The following is a 25077-nucleotide window of genomic DNA, read 5'->3' as shown; positions in this document are numbered from 1 at the left end:
CCTCACTAAAGAGGTGACACTCAGCTGTAGGCTTGGAGCATGAGCAGAGGTCACAGGTTGGTGAGCAGTGAAGGGTTCCCAGGCAGAGGGGCGAACACGTGAGAAGGTTCCAAGCAATAGTCCACGGAATAGAAATCAGTGAGGTGTGCCTGGTGGGTGGGGGAACGTATGGCAGCATCAGGAGGGGCGCATGGCAGAAGCCCTGCCTGGTATGAAGCTACTTCTCAGCCATGCCTTGTAAAATCTGAGCTTTTGTCCATGGACAGGAGATATTTTTAACCTGCTTTAAGCAGAGGAGTGACATGTTTTAAAAGATCACTTTGGCAGCCGTGCTGAGGGCCTATTGCAGTTTTTCGGGAGAGAGAGGTGGCTTTCACAGATACTTAGGAGGAAGGCACGGATCAGGGAGGAAGCACTGAGTTCTGCCGTGAGCATGCGCTCACTAGTCATCCAAGGGAAGACGCCCAGGAGGGAGGCAGAGCTGGGGGTCTGCAGCTCCAGAGAAGGGGGAGGCCTGAGGCTGTGGATCCGGGAGCCATCCGGGAACAGGTGGTCTTTACAGCCAAGAGAATGGGAAGATGATCAGGATGAGTCCTAAGTGGACAGGTCCCCATCGTAAGGGCTAAATTACATGGAGGGTGCCCATTGGGTGTTAGATGAATTTCATTTCTTTAGCTCAAGGGTCCGTGGAATTCTCGGAGATGTCTTAAGAGGTCTCGGGACCCCTGAAATTTTAAGCAAAACTTTGTTGGAATGTAACTTTTTACTGGGACAAAACTACAGCTTATACCAAATTCTCAAAGGGGTCTGAGCACCACCCCCCAGAAAAGGGTTAAAACCCTTGTGTTTCAATAAATATTTTATATGCCCATGATACTTAGGACTTGAACTGAATGAAAGAGAGGTTTGGTTCAGATTGGAAAATAAGTTTGATATAATGATTTTGTTCTCATTTGATCATTTTTGGAAAAAGAATTTAGGTTTCACCAATGTTTGGGGGATAGTGGAAAGAGAAGGGGTGAGAGAGGAGAGAGAGTTTGGCTGGATTCATGATTTGGTTAGAAATATTTTGTATTTTTATCCTGCTCAGATCAAATCTCCACAAAAAAACAAAACAAAACAAAAAAAACACTTCAGATTAAATCTACGTTTGATCATATAACAAAAGTAGAGAATTGAAGTTATTTGTCCATATGGTTTAAAATTATTACATTTGTCATTCTGAATGATATATATGTATATTCTAGGAATTCCTAAGCTACCATTCCTTTAGATCACTCTCATGATTATCTACCATCTCTGGTTTTGTTTCATATTTTGAACTTGATCCAAGCTCTTCACTTGACCATTACAGCACATAGTCAAGCCTTTCTCCATGTACAAGATCTTTCATGGAAAGCTATACTTGTCATAGAATCTGAGTACAGTATAAAAATTGTCAATTCTTTTGTGAATCAAAGGATACTGTCAAGAAAGTGAAAAAAGCCAGTGATAGAATGAGAAAAATATTTGCAAATCACTTATCTGATAAGAGTCTGGTATTCCGAATATATAAAGAACTCTTACAACTCAACAATAAAAAGGTAAACCAATTTGAAAATAGGCAAAATATTTGAATAGAGATTTCTCCAGAGAAGATCCACAAATGGCCAAAAAGTACATGAAAAGATGCTCAAATCGTTAGTCATTAGGGAAAGACAAATCAAAGCCATAATGAGATACCACTTCACACTTACAGGATGGCTAGGATTGTTTCTTTTTAAACAGGAAATAACAAGTAGTGGAAAAGATATGGAGAAATTGGGACCGTCATACATTAGTGATGGGAATGTAAAATGGTGCAGACACTGTGGAAAATAGCTTGGCATTTCCTCAAAAAGTTAAAGCTGGAGTTAGCATATGACCCAGAAATTCTACTCTTAGGTATATACTCAAGATATCAAAAACATGTTCACAAAATAACTTGTACATAAATGTTCATAACAGCATTATTTATAAAAGCCAGAAAGTAGAAACAACCCAAATGTCCATCAACTGATGTACAGATAAACAAAATGTGGTATATTCTTACAATGGAATATTATTCAGCCATAAAAAGAAATGAAATACTGACACATGCTACAATATGGATAGACCTTGAAAACATTATGCTAAGTGAAAGAAACCAGACACAAAAGGCCACATATTGTATCATTCCATTTACAGGAAATGTCCAGAATAGACAAATCTGTAGAGACGGAAAGTAGATTAGTGGTTGTCAGTGGGTGGAGAGAAAAGGGAATTGGGAAGTATGGGGTTTCTTTCTGGGATGATGGAATGTTCTGGAATGATATGGTGGTAATTGTTGCACAACACTATGAATATACTAAAAGCCACTGGATCGTACACTTTAAAATGGTCTAAATGATGAATATATGTTATATGAATTTTATCTCAATAAAAAAATGCAAAAAAAATTTTTTCCAGTTGACTTTAGCTCTACCCCAGAAATAAGACAGTCCTAGAATCCACAGACTTAAAAAAAAATCTTTTCCCTTGTCTTTGCAAAAGTCAAGTACATTCACATAGGATGAGAATTCCTCGTATTTTGAGATGAACAATATTTATTCTAACCCTGTTAAAAAATTCAGGCACATTAAAAATTTCACTTAGTAAATAACTGGAGAAGTAGATGAAATATTAGGTGCATCTGCTTAGTGAGTACACTTCTAAGATTTGGGATAAATAAAATAAATAAAATGACAAGGCATTCGATTTAAAGCCTCCTAGAAGTGTCTTCTCAAATTTAAAACTCTTTGGAAGGGATGATAGAGAATAAGGGGGGATAGGAATCTAAGCTGCTAGCTTCTTTCCCTGCCTCTGTTTCTTCCAGACGTGAAAGCTAAGCTTTGGTCATCTGGGCACTTTGGAATTCTTTTGAATTTCGCTCTTTTTTGGACTGCAATTATTTACGTTTCCGTTTGGAACACTGAGTACCATAAACTTCCACTATGCACAATGTACTCCCCCAAGAAAATCATTTCATTTCTATTTGTCTTCTTATCATGCAGCAGGGGAAGAGTCTGCAGGATGGAGAGCTGAGGTTTAACTTGTTTAGGCGAGGCTCGTATTAGTGCTACACAACGAACAAAAAAAAATGTCCCAGTCACAGCAAGATTGTTTGATACCCTTGATGCGGTGAAGAAACATTACAGGAATTTTTGTTTTTCAAGGTCGTGCTCACTGGCCTTGCACGTACCCATCTCTCCTATTAACTCTTTAATGACTCTGCTGCTAAACCACAGAAGCTCTTTGAGCAACAGGCAGGAGCAGCTACATCATTTGTGGGATCCAGTGTAAAATGAATATGTGCGGCCCCTTGTTCAGAAATTATTCAGAATTTAGAAAAAGGCAACAGCAAAGCATAAACCTAGCAGCTGCACACGCTGCAAACCCGGGGTCCGGTGGAAAGAGTTTGATCAGACACATCCGCCTGGCTCTGGGTTCCACCACCTCCCTCCCGTGATTAGAGGAGAGTTACTTAAACTCCCAGAACCTCACTTTCCCCACCTGAAACGTGAGGCTAATAATTCCCACCTCTCATCTCTCACATTGCTACCAGGATTTTTTTTTTAAGTCTCAAGCCTGAATAATATTGTTTAACATGTTTTCCATTTTTCTACGGGGAAAGGAGCGGGAGGTATTTCAATTGGGCGTGAGTGGCAGGAAAGCCATTTGGTGGATTAAATGTGGGTCCTTCAGAGATGAAGGAAGGGGGCCAAGAGGGGCTGCTTTCCTCGCATCTCCAACCTGACACACTTTGCCTCGCTCTGTGTTTTTATTAGCTTGTATCCCCGGTACATCAGTGGCAGGGGTGATGAAACCGGTGGCAGCTTTAACTGCCAGGCAGCTGGGATACCGTCCCGTGGGTCTCGTTGTCATGCTGAGATCTTAAAGTGACCACGGCTGCTTGGTCTGCTGCTCTCCCAGACGCTCTGAGAGAGACCACTGAATAGTTAATCGGTGGCAAAGGCAAGCAGAGGCTGTTGCTTGCAGAAAGCACAGAGAAGCTGCTTTGAAAAATCCCAAGGTGGCCGAGTATCAGGAACACTGTTCCTGCTTGTGGGCAGCTGTGTGTGCGAAGGGCAGCCTGAGGGCTTAAAGTCACATCTCCAGCCTGGGTCGGTGCCCCTCCCCTGGGGCTCCCGGCAATGCAGGCAGAAGGCCTTAAACACTACAAAATGAAGAAACCCTCGGTACTATCTGAAGAGGGCGGTCATTTACAGTTATATTTTTTGATGTTAGCAACGTGACATAATGTTTCCGTGAATAATGTTTTCTAAGGGGAAAAAAAAAAAAAAAAAAAGAAAGGAAAAGAAGAAAAAGAGTGCTAAGGAGAAAGAAAACAGGATGACTTATTTACCAGGAAAGCATGGCATGGCCCCTTACCTGAAACCTTCTCATGTCCCTTGGGTTTCCTGCTGTTTTCAAACAATTCTGATTGCACTTGAGGAAAAATTTTAAAAAGAATCTGTGAAGAGAAAGCAAGGTGTTACCTTTTTAAGTAAACATGTTTTAGGAGAGAATATAGCTGCATTATATTAGATTTGATTGGAAAGCGATTGGATTTCAGGTCTGGGGAATTTCAGCCAGCCCTGCCTGTAAAGGGACGTAGCTGACCCACTGCAGTTCGCAAATTTGGATGTTTTGGGTCCCAAGTTGGCTCCACCACTGTTGAGGGTTGTGAAGTGGTTCACAAGCTGGGTTCTGGTTTGTACACCCGCCCCCGAGTGGCTAGGGCGTGCTCTCTCCAAAAAAGAGAGACAGAGAGAGAGAGAGAGAAAAGAAGAAAAAAAAGCTTCACAAGCAGCAGTGACTCCTGCTGTACAAAATTATCTTGCTCCAGAGGGTTAAAAATGGCATGACTTAGCCCAGAATCCCAGGGTTCGTCACGTATGTGGCTTTCCGCTGGCCACACACATCTTCATGCACACATACCTCACACGTAAACCCTCACACACAAAGGGGGCCTGATATGTTCAACTGATGGATATAAAATCAGAAAATAATGTTACTATCCAAAGACAGTCAGTCTGTGCAGGTATATACTGGAGTTTTTATGATTAATAACAAGTGTGAATGTCCTTTCAGACCTTCTATGGATTATCCAGAAATATACAAAGGCACAGAATAATGGTCTGAGGTTATCATTTGTAACACATATTTTTAAGCCAATATTCTCCCAGATAACCTTTTTGTGCACTTTTAAAATTGGGCTTCTTTGATCAGATAAGTACAGAAACCAAGAAAAATGGCAGAAGTGGACTTTTCAGCCATTTACCTATTTAATGTTTGGAATGCTGTTTCGAAATACAATAAGTTTTTCATTTATTTCACTTGCAGAGTCCTTTTCCTTAAAAAAAAAGAAAAAAAAAATCCAGCTTTTGCAGTGTTAAAGTCCCAGGTGAGCAAGGCCTATTTCCCTTTCTGTTACTATGACAACGAAATTTTACCGCAGTCCCAAAGTCCCTTCAGAACTCTACCATCCATGCCTTGAATTAGAACTTTAAAGGAAAAGATATACATTTTTTCCCCAGGATTTACCAACAAAAAGAAGTAGAAATCAACAATGCTTCCAAAAATTCTATTTTAAAGCAACGGTTGGTGAGATGCTGTCGTGGTGACCTTCTGTTTATTTTTATTTCTTTAACAATCACACGAAAGAATTAGAGAGCGCTCCAATTAATTGTATTTAGCACTTAAAAAAAAAGAAAACCTGATGGGGAGATAAACAGTAAATGATGAAAGAGGAGAGAAGAGGAATTGCCCTTTCAGAGCATTTTCTCTAGATTTGCTAAAAATATTTGGCCAAGTGTTCCTGACCCCTATCTATAAATAAGGTTGGGTGTGAATTTGGAAAGAATAGCTAAATTTTTTTTTTTCATAATTTTATAGCATCTGCTTTTCAATTCTCTCTTTGCATTCTTTCTGGGGCGGGGGCTAAGCATTGCTTCCTGGGCCATGAAGGTGTCCAGGGCCTTAATCCGAGGTACCAGGCAGAGAATAACAAGGCAGAGGAAGCACTCCTTGCTGCTTTATGCGGTGTTCACGTTCACAGCCTGCCTCTGCTTTCGAAAGTGCAGTGGGGCGTCTGTCCAGAGCAGCCGGAGTGTGTTAGAAAGGAGAGCTGCTTGTATTTAAAAACAGATTGGTCAAAATTCAAACATTTTCTTTCTTAAGGCGAAGCATTCTTTCACTTGTGCCTTCCTAGCGGGGTCACCTACAGCAACTTAAAATGCCAGGAGATGCTCTCACAAAAGACTTAAAACTGGCCTTTTCCTCACTTGAGTCTCTTTCCAAACAATAACCCCTGCCCTCACACCACCTTTGCCCTCCAACACCCGCCCCTCCCCCATGAGTGATTTACATCTTTTCCCCTACTAAAACCAAATTTTCTTTTTCTCACAAATTCCTTGGTTTTTGGCAAGTTTTAGCACAACTGGACTCCTTATAATACATTCTGTGTGTTATACTTCCCCTCACCTACCCACCCCCTTCACCTTCTCGAAAATGTATCTGTTGAAAACATTAATGTTCATGAAGGCATTATTATATGAATGGTATGAAAGCGCAAAGGAGATAAATGTTTACATAAAATCAAACTGATTTAGGGAAAGAAGGGGCCCGCTGAAAGGCTTTATTCATTTTAAATTACGACCCTTAACAGTTCTTTGGCTAGAAAACACCCAGTTTTGACTCTTTTGCTGGCCTGGGGTCTGAGTTTGGAACCTACCCAGCCCCCTGCACACGAAGGATATAACATCCTGTTCACAAAGGGGAAGCGAGGGGTGGAGGAGGGAGGGAGGAGGGGGAGAGAGAAAGAAAATTCTCTTACATTGTATAGTACTTTCTAAAAGAAGGCGTAGCTACTTCTAAATGGCTAGCACCAGAAATTATGACCTGCGTATTTTAGATGTGGACCTAGAAATCAATTTAAAGGAATTCTGGGGCTTACTGACATCTCCATTTTTTTTCTCTTCCTTTTACTGATGTCTCCCACTTTCCTCCCCTTCACCCCCTCCACCCGCTATGCTCAGGGGCTTGGTACAGAACCCTCTACTAGCCATCCCATCCATTAACCATAGGGTAACTTGCAGGGAATAAATCTCCTGGGTCTAGATCCCTCTGAAGGCTGGAAAATGTCAGCTCTCTCCACACAGCAACGGGAAACCAAAATGAATTACAAGATTCAGACCAAATGTGCAGAGACTCATCAGGATGGAAGTTGTAATTTTCACTTTCTCCAAACAATGTTGACTCCAGAAATATTCTAACCACTTAGCATGGTACACTCTACAAGGCTTCTGATCTCATTCCTTAAGAGTGAATGCTAACGGCGACAGGTTTATCCTTGTTTTATTAGAGAAAGAGGAATAGAGAGTGGGATCTAAATCTGAACTCAAGCCCTCAGCTTTCAATCTGGTTCCTGGGTCAAATGAGGCAATAGAACAGACCCAAAGGCAGTCCTTCACTGCACTGATATCTATTAAATGCTGACAGTGTACTAGTCTTGAACTGCTGCCAACTAACTATGTAACCAAGTTACTTTGCTCTTCTAGGCCTCAGTTTCTTTGACTGTTAAAAGGAGGGTTTAACTGGATTATCTCTAGGGTTTCTTCCAACCTTATTATTCTATGATTGCAAAGAAAAATGTGTAGAGTTGACAACCCTCCAGAAATGGCGACATTGGAAGAAGAAACCACTGGAAACAAAAGTCTGTGACTTATTGAAGTCCAAGTGGGGGTGTGTGGGGGGGTTTTCTGAAAGAGAGAACAAACCCCCTGATCGGAGACTGTGAAAGAAGACTAAGCAAGGACAGCTGACGGGTGGAAAGTGGGGCATCTTGGCTGATGCCTTGGCCAGAGCTGGTGGGACCCAGAGGTTGATGGGCCAGTTGTTGAGTGAGAGGCTCTTAGGATCCTTTCTTTGTGCTTCAGCAGCAGGCGAAGGTAGCTCAGGAATATCACAGATCAGAGCCATCTCTGTCCCTGCTCGCCATCCTGTGTGGTCCAGAAGCTGAAGGGTACAGGGGTCACAGAGGGGGGGAAAGAAGGTTTGCCAAATGTCAGCTCCATGCCACACTCTGAGCTATGTGCTTGATATCCAACGCCTCATTTATTTCTCACAACAACTGTATGAGTGACGAATCATCTCACAGCTAGGAAAAACAAAGGCGCCAAGAATTTAAGAAATTTGGCCCAAGATCACACCGCTTGTCAGTAGCAGAAACAAGGATTTGAACCTGGGTCTTTCCGGCAGCAAGCTCCACCGGGCGTTCTATGTTTCCTGCACCAATTACATTGTGGTGATGGTTGCACAACTCTGTCAGTATAGTAAAAGCCATTGAATGATACGCTTTGAATGGGTGAACTTTATAGTATGTAAACTATATCTCAATATAACTGTTTAAAAAGAAACTTCAGAAAACATAGTCTGAAAAAAATCAAAAACAACCACCAAAAAACCCATGAAGGATTCTGGTTTCTTGGCGAGGGAGAGAGAGGACTATAGTATCCCAAAAGGAAAACATGAGGTCAAAGATAGTTGCGTGGAAGTAAATGCTTATGACTGAAACCCCCTGATGAATTCATTCATTTACTCATTTGGCCGATTATTAAGTGTGGCGTACGCCATAAAGGTTCGGCAGAATGGCAAACAAGATGGACAAAATCTTGCCCTCATGGAGCACACAACCAAACTATTTGAAAAATGCTTCTTCAGTTTCTGAGATGAGCCTGGAGACCCCTGAATACGGGTCTGAATAAGATCCCAGAGGATTACCTGGTACCCAAGAAATCTCTTCTCCTCCTAATCTCTGGAATATTAGAACACTCGGCATTGTTCAAGAACACAATAAAAGCTCCTAGGTGGCTCTAGACATGTCCTGAGCCCACCCCAAATAAAAACTGAGACTCAAACTAGATGTACAAATAGGGTGCAGAGTTCAGGTCCAGTGGTGGGGTCAGTGGGGAATCTCTAAATCACAGGAAGGGTAACTACTTAATATTCATGCCAGACTTCGAGATTATAGCCAATGATCTAGTACAAAATGCAGCATACTATTTCTCCAGAATTGCGGAAGAGGCCATTCAATTGACCTCCAATTAGAAGCCCAAGATCTAGCGCCTTCTAAAAAATTATAATACAAAAAATCTTTCGGAAAGCACTGTGGAAGGCACAAAGTCTTCTTTCAAGAAAAAAATTAGATAGGAGTGTATATCAAAAGAATGTGAACTTGGCGCTAGTAACAGCTACCATTATGCAGAGCCTTACTCTATGCAAAATAACATGTAAAGTACCTTTCACTTTGAAATTTCATTCCTTATTCCCTTAAAAAAAATTCTAATTCCATCTACCCTGGAAACAGCTTCTGTGATGACATGGCCACATCTTATACACCATGGAGATGGGAACATCCCCACACTCTCCAAGGGCCAAGAACAGGGATGCTGTATCTGGTTCTCTCTCTGCCACAATGGCCACATATGCAGGTTGGATCACTAAAGGCTGAGCCATATATAGAGCTGATAAACCATGTAGGTGCTTAAAGGTCTATGTCTATTGATTTTTGAGGAAGACACATTTCATCTGGATTAACTGCTAAACCTCCTTTTCCAGAGTCCAATAAATTAAAATATCATTGCCTTCCACTGTGCACACTTCTGAAAAGAAGATAATCTCTTTCTCTTAGAACACTATCTCATATCATTCGTGAGAACTACCAAATGTCGGGATGGGCTGAATCATAAAATCATATTTGAAAGAAATGGGCAGTTACCTCTCTTCTCCCAGGATTCTTTCAAGCTTACAGTCTTTACAGGCAGAGGGAGAAGTCGTGTTGGATGGTCACATCCATGGGGCCATTTTCTTACTCTAAGAATAGCCTGCATGGCAGCTCACTCTGCTTTAGATGGTAGGAAAACCCCTAAGTGATTGGTTTCCACTTGAGACCAGTGTAAAATACAAAGATAATGTTCTAGCTTTAATCTAGGTCTAAATTGTAACATCCTCTTTGAACCTTCTGACAATAGAGAGAACAGGTTTCCCTCCCCCCAGAGCCTCCAACAGAATCCAAACTCAGGCAGCCCAAATAAGGAGAAGGACAGCAGTGGGCCCCAGCCTTGGCCAGAAGATGACATGCCCTTGATCAATCTGTTGATTGTTGAGGTGTCAGCCCAAGATTAGAAAGGGCCCTGAAGCTCTTAAGGCCTTGTGAAGACTCTCACTCAAGTCCACAAAAAAGAAGAGACTGTGGGAGGTCAAACTTCCAGTTGGCTCTTGCTACACCCCAAAAAAAAACGTGACAATGGGACATCTGAGAATGCTTGCTACTTACAATCTGCTTGGTAAGATGGCAGTTGGTACAAAGACCCAAGAAGATCCATGGAAAGAGAAGATAATTTAAAATTTTTGACTGACTGGCTTATTTAAGCTTAAATCAAATACTCATTTTTATAAGCTGATTTTCCATGCAATCCATTTATTTAAATGACTCCTTAAAATGTAAATATAAGTACACAAACAGAGTAAGTACAGCATCTTTACTCTCCACAGACATTCCTAAAGGGTTGTATTACCACAAAAGCTTATTCACCTGCATGATTCCAGTGAAAGCCCATTTCAGATCTGAAAGATTTAAGTTTACAGAAAATTTTTAAGGAATATATTTTCTTACTTCTGATTACATTCAATCCCTCTAACTTCCCTTGGCTCAAAGTCTAATTAGGATAATGATTATGATAATAATAAATAAATAGCCCCTATTCATTGACTTCATATTATTAGCCATGTATGGTTTCATTTAATCACCCCAACTCTGAGAGTATGAGAAATAACATCCCCATTTTACAGAGGAGATAATCAAGACTCATAAAGGTTAGATTACTTGCCCAAAGTCAAACAGCTAGTAAGTGGAAGAGCCCGGAGTGGACCTCAGGTTTGTCTGACTCAGGAAAACATTGTTAAGGTGGGAGCTTGGCCAAGTTTCTTCTGAAGGAAAAGATGGAACATGTTGCCAAGCAGCTCTTTTTTTCAGGGTACCAGTGAGTGCCTCATGGATCTACACAGGGGATCATGTCGCTGTCTACATCTTACTCTCTGTAAATAAGAATGGGGTCACTCCTCATGTTACAAAACAAAACAAGCAAACCAACAACAATGTCTATCATTCCTATCAGGGACTGTGTTCTCTAGAAATTCTGTGGCTGTATTGGATTCTGCAGAGGAAGATAAGCAAGTCTATCAGATATTAGGAAAACAAGACACCTCAAGAACCCACATGGTCTCCAGAGGGCATGGCCCACATAGCTGTAGTCTCTACAAGAAGAGTGTAAAAGGTTGCTTGAGTGGATGAGGAAGATGCAAGGTCATTCGTCCATCAAGACTATGGAGGAAAAAAAGCTGGAAGTCAAATGTGTAACATAAGAAGTTAAGTCTTGGAAAATTTTTTTGAGAATAAGTCACCAAAGCTAAAATTTGAAAGCATTACCCAGGGGACAGAGGGGAGTCTTCTACATTGGAGATTTTTAAATAGACCAGCAAGCGAATTCCTTTGAAGGCAGATAATTTCAGTCCATGAGGCACCTCACTGGGGTGTCCCTATCAAGCCATTTCCAGATGATGTCAAGGCTTTTGCAGTTATTATTATTGTTGTTGTTGTTGTTGCTTAATATTTCAACAGGGACCTGCAGTTTCATCCTCTGTAACATGACCTCGGAGGCTGATAGTGAGGATTAGTTATCCATGCAAAGTCTTTGGGTAAATGCCTGGTAACGTCACCACTCGCTACACCCCCCTCCCCCGAACTGCCCCTTCTCCCCCCCACCACACTTTAAAATGGCCCATTTTCCAAACAGAACTATACCAGAGGGGAGTTGCCACAAATTCAAACCTGGTTCTCTCTGCACTGTTTATCTCTCCAGTACTGGTATATACTCCACTTGAAGAGCTTCCCTTAATTTTTAAGGAGAGGTACTTCAAAAGAAAAAAAAAAAAAAAAAAAAAAGAAGGAAAGAAAAAAAACATGTAATTAATCCATTACAACAGATTGTAGGAAAAGCACAACAACAACAAAAAGATGGTAGGTCAAAAATCCTCATCACGGTTTCCAGTAAACTATGGTCAGGCAAAAGAATTCAGAGCCGCGTACACCCGCTAACTGGCAGCGGGCCCCATCGAATCATTTTCTGTTCAGCATTCACTCCAATTACAAGCTCCTGGAAGTGGCATTTCAGTTTGGCAATAGACCCTTCGTTACCAAACACCGACTCCTGAGTGGGATCTGCTGTGCTCATTTAGGTAGCAGAAGGGAGCGACTTCCCCCACTGTGTAATTCTGATTCCATAGCCACAGATTTCATTTCCAAGCCATTTCATGATTTTTTCTGAAGTGAGGGTCTCCCAAGCTCAAGTGGCAAGGAATTGACTGTAAACAGCCACCGAGGTGCAAAAACAGGGGCTACTTTGATTCTCCACTTATTTACTTATTTCTGACTAGCGACACACTACAGTTTCTGAGGACCTGGTGTTATATGTTGGGATTTTTTTTCTTCTGTATTCAGACATGTCTTCACTCTCCTGAATTCCATCACTTGGCACCAGGAAGCTTGTAGGGAAAAAAATCTCTAAGGAAAAGTCCTTGTTTTTGCACTCAGATGAAAATCTGACACCACTAAGGAAAATAATAATTGAACTCTTTGGGCTTGAATTGGAATGAAACACAACACTAAGAGCATGTTTGTAATTCCAATTGTTCTCATAAAATGTCTTTGAAGGGCTCTTTGCAACGCACACAGTTCCATCTTTTCCTCTTTTTGTTGTTGTTTTTAACCCGAATCCTCTTCTTTGCCCTATCCTTTCCTCTCCCTTCTCACCAAGAAAGAAAAAAGACTGAGCAAAACTGAACATGCTACAGACTGACTTCAGAAAACATCTTGCAGTTAGACTTCAGAATTAGTTTACGAATCTATTTCCCTTTCTGATTCCATGACTACTCGGGTGAAGGAGAGAAATGAAGTTATTAGCCAGCCATCAGCTTAATGGGTCCTTACTATCCTATTTCCTTAGTGCCCCTTCTCCCCTTCTGCAGCCTTCCCCTCCCCCTCCCGTCTTTCTGCCCTCCCCATGAAGCTCATCTATGCTAGGCTGAGCAGTGAACACCAATTACACCAAGAGCCCTTTGCTGCTGCCTGGTCCGCTGGTTTTACTGTTTTGCCAGATGGTTGAGGCCAATGTGTAAAACTCTCTACCCTACCATTAATTCATAACTCGGTAATAACTTTCCCACGGCTCTAGGAAATTGAAATGAAGTGCAAATGTGAATATTTGGAAAGGGAATCAGGGTTGGACAACTATTTTACACCTGACAGAATAGATAGCAGTCAAACAAAAAGATGCCCCTCTTTACACAGGCTGGAACGTTACTTTCCCGAAACTAAGGCCAACTGACTCCATATGCGATATTGGATAATGTAGCAAACCAAGCTCAGAGTTGGGGTTCCTCCTATTCTCGCCTTCTCTTTGCAGTTTCCAGCTTTATACCTATTGCACCTATGGGTCCATTCACTAATGACCTTGAGTTTGAGTGTCTATGTAATGTTATATTCTGATGACAGAATTATAGATTAGCAGATATGAGTGCATTCTCTTGCTAAGACAGGACACCATCCAATGTTTGTTAGCATCATTAAACTAAAACTGACTTTTCACCTGCTCCCATACCATATGCAGCTGCAAATTTTTAAATTAAACTATGAAGCCATGCATAAATTTACATATATTACAGACTAGCCTCTCCATTTAACATGCAAATGTACTCCAATGTTTCAGAACACCTTCTGTCGCTAATTAATTTGCTGAATTATAATTAGACTAATCCTGCATAATTAATAAGCACAGATTTTTTTTTAATTTGTAAGCAGCTTGAGGAGATCATTCACTTCCTTCTATAAACTGCTAAGTAAGTGTTAAAAAAAATCTGGAAAGAACATGTGTGAAAAGGTATGTTTGATGTCGCATACAAACTCAAACTAGCATGGAAGATGCAGAAGTCAGTACTGATAAAGGTACATATTTGAAGCCAACATTCAAACAATCAAAAAAAATCACATTCAGAGGATGGGGACTAATTCTCCCTTTGTCTCCTTGTATATAGTGTTTTATTCTTTGCCTTCTATCCATCGGCTCTTCCAAGATCACAGAGGCGGGAGAGGATTAAAGTAACCGTATGTTGTATTAGGAGAGATAATGATATTAACACTCCACTGTATATCAAAACACTCTGTGCATGCTGGGTGCTTATAAGCCCCTTTGATGGTATTTGGAATCATTTTCATTTTGGCTGCCAAAAACACCCGAGATCCATCTAGTGGAAACAATTAAGTTCCATTAGTACTGTATCCATTTGGTAATGATTACAATGAAGGGTCCCTCTTTAATGCTGAAGAGTAGAGTCTCAAAGAAACGTATGAATCTGTGCACTTGAAAACGTGAAACTATACAGTTTTACAACCAAGCACGAAGCTTAATTTTGACCCCTAAAATAAACCAGGATCAGGAGAGCTCAAGGTATGGGTAGATGACCAGTTAGAAAATTCGAAGCAAGGTGGGAATCTAGAAGGCCAAGGTATGCTTAATAGATAGCCACACAAATTGAGATTCTAGAAAGACAAAGTGGGAAATGTGTGTTCTGGCAGGGAAGTTATTAAACCTTCAAAGAGAAATAGAATTTTAGAGAAAATAGAGAGCTCCTTGGCCCTTCCACTCAGCGAAATCGCTAATATCAGTGGCCAAAAGATTGTTAGGCCAAAAGGATGGAGCCATCTGAAATGAGCTTGGCTTTCTATCATTGCAATTTCATTTTTTATAGTGACTCTATAAACAATAGAAATGTCTTCTGAAGAATGGGAAACAATATACACTAATGATGAAAAATGTGAAAGAGAAGTTAAGGAAACACTCCCATTTACCACTGCAACAAAAAGAATAAAATACCTAGGAATACACTGACCTAAGGAGACAAAAAACCTGTATGCAGGAAACTAAGACACTGATGACAGAAATTAAAGATGATACAAACAGATGGAGAAATATACCATGTTCTTGGATTGGAAGAATCAACATTGTGAAAAGGACTATACTACCCAAAGCAATCTACAGAATCAATGCAATCTCTATCAAACTACCAACGGCATTTTTCACAGAACTAGAACAAAAAATTTCACAATTTGTATGGAAACACAAAAGACCCTGAATAGCCAAAGCAATCTTGAGAAAGAAAAATGGAGCTGGAGGAATCAGGCTCCTGGACTTCAGACTATACTACAAAGCTACAGTAATCAAGACAGTATGGCAATGGCACAAAAAAACAGAAATATAGATCAATGAAACAGGATGGAAAGCTCAGAGATAAACTCACGCACATCTGGTCGCCTTATTTTTGATAAAGGAGGCAAGAATATACAATGGAGAAAAGACAGCCTCTTCAATAAGTGGTGCTGGGAAAACTGGACAGCTACATGTAAAAGAATGAAATTAGAACATTCCCTAACACCATACACAAAAATAAACTCAAAATGGATTAAAGACCTAAATGTAAGGCCAGACACTATAAAACTTAGAGGAAAACATAGGCAGAATACTCTATGACATAAATCACAGCAAGATCCTTTTTGACCCAGCTCCTAGAGAAATGGAAATAAAAACAAAAAGAAACAAATGGGACCTAATGAAACTTAAAAGCTTTTGCACAGCAAAGGAAAACATAAACAAGATGAAAAGACAACCCTTAGAATGGGAGAAAATATTTGCAAATGAAGCAACTGACAAAGGATTAATCTCCAAAATTTACAAGCAGCTCATGCAGCTCAATATGAAAAAAACAAGCAACCCAATCCAAAAATGGGCAGAAGACCTAAACAGACATTTCTCCAAAGAAGATATACAGATTGCCAACAAACACATGAAAGGATGCTCAACATCACTAATCATTAGAGAAATGCAAATCAAAACTACAATGAGATGTCATCTCACACCAGTCAGAATGGCCATCATCAAAAAATCTACAAACAATAAATGCTGGAGAGGGTGTGGAGAAAAGGGAACCCTCTTGCACTGTTGGTGGGAATGTAAACTGATACAGCCCCTATGGAGAACAGTACGGAGCTTCCTTAAAAAACTAAAAATAGAACCACCATATGACCCAGCAATCCCACCACTGGGCATATACCCTGAGAAAAGCATAATTCAAAAAGAGACATGTACCACATTGTTCATGGCAGCATTATTTACAATAGCCAAGACTTGGAACCAACCTAAATGTCCATTGACAGATGAATGGATAAAGAAGATGTGGCACATATATACAATGGAATATTACTCAGCCATAAAAAGAAACAAAATTGAGTTATTTGTAGTGAGGTGGATGGACCTAGAGTCTGTCATACAGAGTGAAGTAAGTCAGAAAGAGAAAAACAAATACCGTATGCTAACACATATATATGGAATCTAAAAAAAAAAAAAAAAGGTTCTGAAGAACCTAGGGGCAGGACAGGAATAAAGATGCAGATGTAGAGAATGGACTTGAGGACACGGGGAGGGGGAAGGGTAAGCTGGGACGAAGTGAGAGAGTGGCATGGACATATATCCATTACCAAATGTAAAATAGATATCTAGTGGGAAGCAGCAGCATAGCACAGAGAGATCAGCTCAGTGCTTTGTGACCACCTAGAGGGGTGGGATAGGGAGGGTGGGAGGGAGACGCAAGAGGGAGGAGATATGGGGATATATGTATATGTATAGCTGATTCACTTTGTTATAAATCCGAAACTAACACACTAGTGTAAAGCAATTATACTCCAATAAAGATGTTTAAAAAAAAAGAAAAAGAATGGGAAACAATTTTCCCAGGTTCATTACCAAACCAAATATATCTTCTCCCTTACTAGCCAGCCAACATTTTTTTTTTTTTTTTTTTTGACAAAGCTAAGACATAAGCTAGCTTGAGACTTGAGAAGAAAGTTAAAAAGTTCACTGATCCCTCAGAGGCCCGTGGCCACAGCCAGGAGCAGATGCCAGGGGCTAAATGGAGGGGCTGCTTCTGCTTCTGCCCTGAGAGGCATTTATTAGACTCCTCTCCTCCTTATCCGGAAGGAGGACCCAGAACAGCTACCTCCTGGGGCTAGTGCCATGACTAACCAAAGTGAGAAGAATATTTTGAAAGCACCTGGAAAAAGCTGCTGCAATTTTTCTGAGCGAAGCAATGTTATTACTTGGATAGTTTGGACGCATAAGACATTTGGACCGTTCTTCTGATCCAAACCATAGCCTTTGCCGTTGGTCCCCATCTAAAGAGATTAAATGGTTCAGGAAGATTTTTAAAAGCCTAAAAGAAAGGGAGCTTTCTGTGCCTTTCTGAGTTACTCAGCAGGAACATAACAACAGCTTGAATAATAATATTAATAAGAGGCTAAAATTATTTCCTTTCCAAAAAATATACGAATGGCAGTGGAAATCTTTAACCATCTCTTCACCTTTCAAGAAAAATCATTTTAATGTATTGTGCTTGTCTTTCAGACTCCCCATACCCCATTCTGAGTGGTTATAAGAGGAAATCTGATTGCTCGGTAGTCAGGAACGTGTGCGGGTCTATTTTTCTAAAGCCAAAAAGTGTTTAATGGTTAAACTCAGAGTGAAAGGGAGGGTCTCCCCACTTCCTACCATAATGTGTTGGACCGAGCATCCTACCGACTCTCTGGGGAGCATCTTAGAGATGGAAAGAGCCAGACAGGTCGCCCGGTCAAAATCCCTGTATTGACAGGAAAGTGGTTTGGTTTTGGCGTTTGGGGGGGTATTTTCTTCAGCTTTGCCCAGTCAATTTATAACTATGTACCAGTGGGAGAGAGCAAAGGGGAAATAATTGTGATCCACGTATAGTTAGCTGTTGAGAAATTCCTGACAAGTTCTTAGGGGGAAAGAGAAACGACTTAGGGGCATTTAAACACAAAGGTGTAAAACAGTTAGCTCACAAATCCACATCTCCGGCTGGTGGGTTTTTCCCCTCACAGATATATTCCAGGAAATTTCTCTAAATTAATTTTTTTGGCAGGAGGATTTTCCTCCACGAACATCATTCTGGTTTATGCTTGTGATTCCTTCTCTCTCTTTCCCTTTCTCTTCTCTCTCTTCCCAGTTTCCAAATTCAGGATAGTGTGTTATGGTTTTCAAGGGCTTAATCAAAGTTTATGGTGGGGTGGGGGGACAGTTGAGTTGGGAAGAAGGGGTGACTGCAGAAAAGAAACCAAGATGAGAATTACAACAAAGCTCCATTTCATCTGAAAAGTATGAAGGCTCGCCTCCACTCCAGCCATGAAGACCCACATTCACAGCTAATGTAACCTTCATGCCAAAAAAAGGGAAAAAGAAAGAACGTGTAACCTGACAGGTAGCAGGTGGTACATATGGAATTATCATTGGCTATTAACACCAGGTCGGATATCATATTAGCCACTTTCAGACTGCATTTGCCAAACCCACATAAAAATATAAAACCAGGTATTTCAATATTCTGTCGCTCCCTTAGCAAAACAGATTTCCTTATATTACTCATAGTGGAGTCAGCCGGCTTTCATTAGAATTTTTTTTTTTTTTTAATATTTATTTATTTATTTATTTTATTTATGGCTGTGTTGGGTCTTCGTTACTGTGCGAGGGCTTTCTCTAGTTGTGGCAAGTGGGGACCACTCTTCATCGCGGTGCGCGGGCCTCTCATTATCGTGGCCTCTCCTGTTGTGGAGCACAGGCTCCAGACGCGCAGGCTCAGTAATTGTGGCTCACGGGCGTAGTTGCTCCGCGGCATGTGGGATCTTCCCAGACCAGGGCTCGAACCCGTGTCCCCTGCATTGGCAGGCAGATTCTCAACCACTGCGCCACCAGGGAAGCCCTCATTAGAATTTTTTTAACTTTTTTTTTCTTAAAGGAAGAACTGAACCTAGTTGACAGAAAAGAGAAACTGGGACAAAAATCAGGTCAAGAATTTGATACAAAAGGCATTCAGATAAAGCTAATAATATTCCAGAGTGTTGTTAGTTGAGCAGACTATGATTACATTCGTCTAATCTCAACCCAACCCCTATATAATCTATGTGAGGTTCCAGGAATCAGACAATATTTCCATTTTTTTTCATTCAAACTTTGTTGATTCTAAGTCCTCTATTCACTCTGTGGGATGTGACTAACTTTTTGGAGGTTTCCAAATCTTAGTACCAAAAAATGAAACCTTTCTTTTAGCTGCCTTTAAGAGATTTTTACATGTTCCCCTTTTCTTCATTGTCTGGAGCACAATTGCATTTTGTATTAACTCTGGTCATCTCAGAAAGACCACTAACTAATCAGTTTTCACTTTGCCCATGAGTAGAGAACCAGAATCTCTCCTTTCATTTTCTCTTTTAAAAAACTAAGGCTCTGATGAAAAGTCTCATGATAGAACCAGAAACCATCTAGACCCCAGCCTCTCCACGGGGAACAGAAGCGGTCCCTGGGCACTTTTCCTGGGCCATCCCACATTTCTAACCTTTCTCTTCCATACCATAGGATCAGTACGCTGGATTACCAAAACAGGACATGAAACTAAACCACTTTATTTCAAAAAATGGAGGCTAGGCATAAAGCCCCATTTGAGCTATTGGGATTTCTCACCCCAGATTCAAAAGGAGGCTAGATGTGAATGGGGCAGATTCATGTGATGCCCATAAGTCAGCCCCAGTTTGCTTAAAACAAGACCCTGAGTTCATTTTCAGGGTTCATTTTCAGGGTCCTTGACTGAGCCTCGCCAAACTCCAGCTGTCCAAAGAAGTCCCAACTGATGAGATTTTATCTTTTTTCTAAACCTGGTTTTATGTTACTTGGTGTTGTACAAGTCCAGACCATTTCTAAAGATTGAAGTTGATTTTTGATACTTATTCCTACCCTTCATTAAATGAGATCTATTCTTAAAGCCTGCTGCACTACATAGTGTATTCACTTGAGACCATATAATCAGGATGACTCGAATAAAGAAAACTGTTCTTGAGAAACCGACTGTAGGGTATTTGATATCTACAAAGATCCTAAACTTTAAAATAGTTCAACTGCTCATTTCCTCTGTCAGAACAGATAGCATTATTGCGTCAACACGCACACCCATGCGCACACGAGACAGGGTAGCACAGAAAAATATAAACGTTGCATCTAGTCCCCAAAACTCAGTTGCAACTTTCAGTGCTATTGGCTTTCTCTCCCTCTAAAATGCCTTTGAAAGAAGTGCTCATAAGCTAAAAGAACCACCACAAGTTCTTTTCAGGATGCGGCAGAGAATTAAATAAATGCATAAAATTTTAACATCGTGAGTGGAAAGGAAGACCTGGAAAAACAACATGCGCACTATCAAATTATCTGCAAAAACCTGAGACTGGGTTTTACCCAAATGAGCCTTCCCTGCCCTGGACTTTGGAGTTGGGTTCATGGTCTCTCCCCACTCGGTGGATAACGGAACACAGCCATTAATGAAAAAAAAAAAAAAGACTTCCCCTGGGGAGTCAAACAGCTGACCTGGAAGTAAAACATCTCAGCCCTTCACTCAGAGGCCACAGAGCCTGTTCAGCTTTCTCAGCGCGCAGCGGGACTGGGTCCAGGAGCATGGGAAAGCGATGGCCACAGCTCCCTGGGGAAGACGCACAGAAGGTCGCGCGCCAGGCTGGGAGAAAGGCAGCTCTTGCAGCCCAGTAGTGGCTGACTCGGACACCAGCAATCCAATGCCAGCTTCTCCCTGTCGAACCCATGGGCAGGACGGCCACCCCCAGAAACGGTCCAGAAAAGCCTCTGGCCCAGCACAATCCCAGGGAAGTCATCTTGTCCTATGCATGAGTCGGAATGTATTGGCTGTTCATTTGACCTGAATTGAAGTTAAAAGTCCTCCACTCCTCCCGTTAGAATCCTGCCTTGAAATACAGCAGAACCAGAAGAATCAGGCCCATTTCCTTCACCAGCCCTCAGCTTGCCAAGGTGATTACAACAAAGCCACGCTGAACAAACAGCGAGGCATCTAGTCCGCGTCTAAAGTTCTTTACTTTTTAAGAAAAAAAAAAAAGAAAAGAGGAGATTTCACCACCCTTGGTGTGACATGCCTGCTTCAAATATTTTTTTAATAATACAGGTTTTGAGCTGATCAGAATGTGTTCCCATCTCTCTGCTTTGTTATCCAAGGTCTTGAGTTGGAGGTGAGGGGGGGCATTTTTAGTTCAAGTTCCATATACGTCAGAATGAAAGGCCCAGTGAAGTCTAACTCATGGTCCTTCACAGTTTGTCCTCATCTTTTACGATTTTGTTAGGAATATATTCTATCTTGGGGCTGGCCAAGATTATAATAATGCCTTTTTTGGTGAACAAAACTAGGCAGATTGACTTTTATATTACAATTTAGAAAAACAACAACAGCAAAAAAAAAACAAGAGATAAAGTAGTTCGTGGACCAATTTTGTTCATAACTCTTTTAACCTGGGCTTCACCCTTCTCCGAATGAGATGACTCACTGAAAAGTGAAGATAAATGTCATCTCCGTTCCATGTGATCTATAAAATTAATCCCCCATGCTTATGTTAATACCGATCACGTAACGTAGGATGCAGTCTGACCTACAGGATAAAACGGAAGAGGGAGGAGAACATGTTCAATCACTGTCTATACTGCCGACAATATTTTCACCTCTCTGTGTTTCACTTGCCTATCTCGCCCCTCATACACGTTCCCTCACATCTTCCCTGTAAATTGGGCAATACCTCTGAGAGATGCTGGGAGAATTACTGAGGTGCTTTGGGAAACAACTTAAAACACCTTTTAGAACTTTCCTGTAAAACAGCAGATATCGTTTCTACCATAGCATCGGTCTTCTGGCGAAGAACCACAACACATTTAGCAAACTGTCCTTTTCCTCAGTAAAAAAAACGACCCTACGCAGGTGACCCTCCCCCCAAAGTGTTCCGTTTATTTCCTGAGAATAAATTACACGGAAGGAGGGCATGACGTCTAGTAATTAAGTCGCCAAGTGAAGAAGGGATCAACGCTTACACTTTAGGGGTTAAACCCAGAGCCGATGACTTCGGGAAGGAATTCATGTTCTGTATTCAGCTGTAAAATAAACTGGGAGTTCCGTGTTTGGTGTCTGAAACATCTTTCGAAACACGAAATCAATTTAATATCAATAATTGCCAGATAGATGCTCGATTAAATGAACCAACGCAGACAGCTTTGTTCACAGAGAAAACAGGGCCAAATGGCTTTCATTAGCATGACTAATCCTGAAGTTGCGTGGTTCGATAATCAGACGTCTAAGCATGAATTTTGACTCTTGCAATACAGAGTTTGGCACAAGACATTATAAATCCAGCTATCCTATGCCTTTAACATACAGGCTGGATGTCAGAAAAGCAAGGTGACATTTAAAGCACCCGTATCAACTACAACGGTGCCCACTGGAGCTCGGTAAAATACCAGATGCATGGGAAATAAGGAACTTGCCCTTCAATGCGGGGCTGAGGCTTTTCCCAGACCTGTTTCTGGGGTGCTCTGGAAACACCTGCTTTGCCCCTGGGGGGACAATCTTAACAGTGGTTTCAAAAACCAGGCCTGTTTTCATAGCTCTCCCGCAGCCCTGCAATGCCGGCATTTTCCTGTTGTGATTACAGGACCAAATGGGGCCCCGTCGCGTGGAGAGCGGGTAGTATTTTCACCTCAGCCCCTGAGAATATTTCCGTTTTTTGGAAATTCGGACATATCTCTTCTCCTTGTAACGCTCTCGACTGTGAAAAGTTATGACAAATTTTATCCCTAAACCACCTTGTGAATTTCAGACTCTCTCTCAGGCTTAACTGGAAAAGAATGGGTTTTGCAGGAAAGCAGGGGTGTATAAAATGAGCCAAGGAAGGTCAGCAGAGTGAGTGGTGAGGGTGGAAGCTGGGGGATTGTCAGGGCCTGGGCTCCACCACGGACTCTGGGCCCTGGTACAGGGTGTCATGTGGACATGTGCAGTGTTGGCAGAGCACTTGGGACCTTGCAGAAGGTACCCTGTGCACGTTGTCATTTGTCTCTAATCCCCAGGTCAACCCACTCGCCCTTGACCCACCATGACATCACTCCAGCTACTCCTTGTGACTACACTTCATCAGTTGTCTTTTGAAGTGTGTGTGTGTGTGTGTGTGTGTGTGTGTGTGTGTGTGTAGACTGCCAGAAACACAGAATAGCTCTTTGGGGCCTAATCACGGGGCGGCCAAACCTCTGCTCAAGTCTCCTTTGGAGGTCTGTGGGAGCCTTGGGTCTGAGCAGCTGCCTCTGAGTCACGATGGGCCTTGGGGCCCCAAATCCCTTCATAGGCCATCTGGGGAAAGGGAGAGAGAACTCAGCTTTTCATTTCCATGATACAAAAGAAGATTTTTTTTTTTTAAAGCCCTTATAACCTATGCGGGGAATGCATTTAAAAGTCAAGCATGATTATCTCTATATTTTGGTTTGAAATTCACAGACACTGATTAGAAATGTTTCTGAAGCACAACTGATTTCTGCAAGTATCAGCCAGTTTCTTCCGGGCTCTACTCTCTGTTGTTATGTGTGTGTGTGTGTGTGTGTGTGTGAGTGTGTGTGTGCGTTGTTGATCATAATGGTTCTCTTACTTTCCCAGTTTACAGGGCTTCAAACTGTTCCTCAACCCTCCCTAACCCAACAGGAGTTCTCAGGAGTCTGGACTCAGACGTGCCGTCAGCTCAGAGGAGTGAAGAGGTGTCAGGCCCTCTGCTGTGAGGCAGGACCACCAGGTGAGGGCTCGCTGTCCCCAGGTACCGACAGACCACACCACGACGTGTGAAGAGGACCTCTTCGTCCTCTCCCTGTGGTGGCCTGGTTGAGAAATGAAGGGTTTCTGTGAATTCTCTGGGACTGAATCAAAGGCAGGCTGGCTCACCCACTGGAGATGCCGTTGCAAAAGGAAGGTACTTAGGAAACATCCTGTCTGGCCCATGAACTCTCTCCTCCCACCCCCACCTTTCCTGTCTTTCTAATGTTCTTCCCAAGTCTCGCTAAGAAATAATACACGACTGCTTGGATTGGATGGTGATCAAGTCTCTTAGGAAATAGTCTGGAGAGGTGGAGAGGACTCCTGCCTCTGTGAGCTGAGCCTCAGTCTTTATCCCTTGACTTGGACTTTTTCTCCACCATCACCTTCTCTGATTCAGAGTGCACCCCATTGAGGGTTTTCATTTTGTCAGAAAATCTGCGTGGGTCCCAGTTTCCATAAGGCTCATTGATTCCCTCCCACGTGTTTTACTTTGTAAAGAAGTGAAGGCCAACTCCCAGAGGCCCGAGTCCTGTCCACATTTCCAGGCTATTTCCTATGAGATTTTATCACCCTTCAACCCAGGCAATAGTTTATTATTTCGCAGCAAGACTTGAGAGGTACCCTAGAAAGTTCTATGCGTCACCTTTGAAGCAATCTAAATTCACTAAACTACCTGAAAGGTATGAGAAGAGGATCTCCAACAGTTCAGGTAATCTCTTGGGATCAAGAAGGAAGTCCCTATGATCTCTTGGGGCCAGCAAGAGGATTTTGAAGTCCCAGGATTCAGGAAACAGAAGAGAGTTTCAGGACTCTGATGGTTAGTTTTGAATGTCAACTTGGCTGGGCTAGAGTACCCAGTTATTCAATCAAACACTAATCCAGGTGTTACTGTGAGGGTATTTTGTGAATGTGGTTCACATCTATAATCAGTTGACTTTCAGTAAAGAAGACGATCCTCATAATGTGGGCGGGCCTCATCCAATCGGTTGGAGGCCTCTAAAGAGCTAAGATGGACATTTAACAGAAATTCTGCCCCAAGATTACAGCATCAATTCCTGCCTGAGTCTCTAGGCTGCCAGGCTGCCCTATGGGGTTTGGACTTGCCAACCCAACTGCGTGAGCCAATTCCTTAAAATAAATAAATTAATATATACACTTTATTTATTTTAAGGCACTTTATAT

At 41.7% G+C, this 25077-nt stretch overlaps 1 protein-coding gene across 1 annotated transcript in view; it reads right to left on the bottom strand.

The window, feature by feature from the left end:
• The window catches only part of EBF2 (EBF transcription factor 2), a 191351-nt gene that overhangs the window by 53725 nt on the left and 112549 nt on the right, over positions 1-25077 (bottom strand). The window contains exon 7 of the mRNA XM_057547902.1: positions 4429-4510. Within this exon, the coding sequence (XP_057403885.1) occupies positions 4429-4510 (82 nt within the window). The remainder of the gene's footprint in view (positions 1-4428; positions 4511-25077) is intronic.

Source organism: Balaenoptera acutorostrata, chromosome 6, assembly GCF_949987535.1.
Source record: "Balaenoptera acutorostrata chromosome 6, mBalAcu1.1, whole genome shotgun sequence".
NCBI lineage: Eukaryota > Metazoa > Chordata > Mammalia > Artiodactyla > Balaenopteridae > Balaenoptera > Balaenoptera acutorostrata.
The sequence above is the reverse complement of the archived record's forward strand: the minus strand, read 5'-3'. Positions and strand labels throughout refer to the sequence as shown.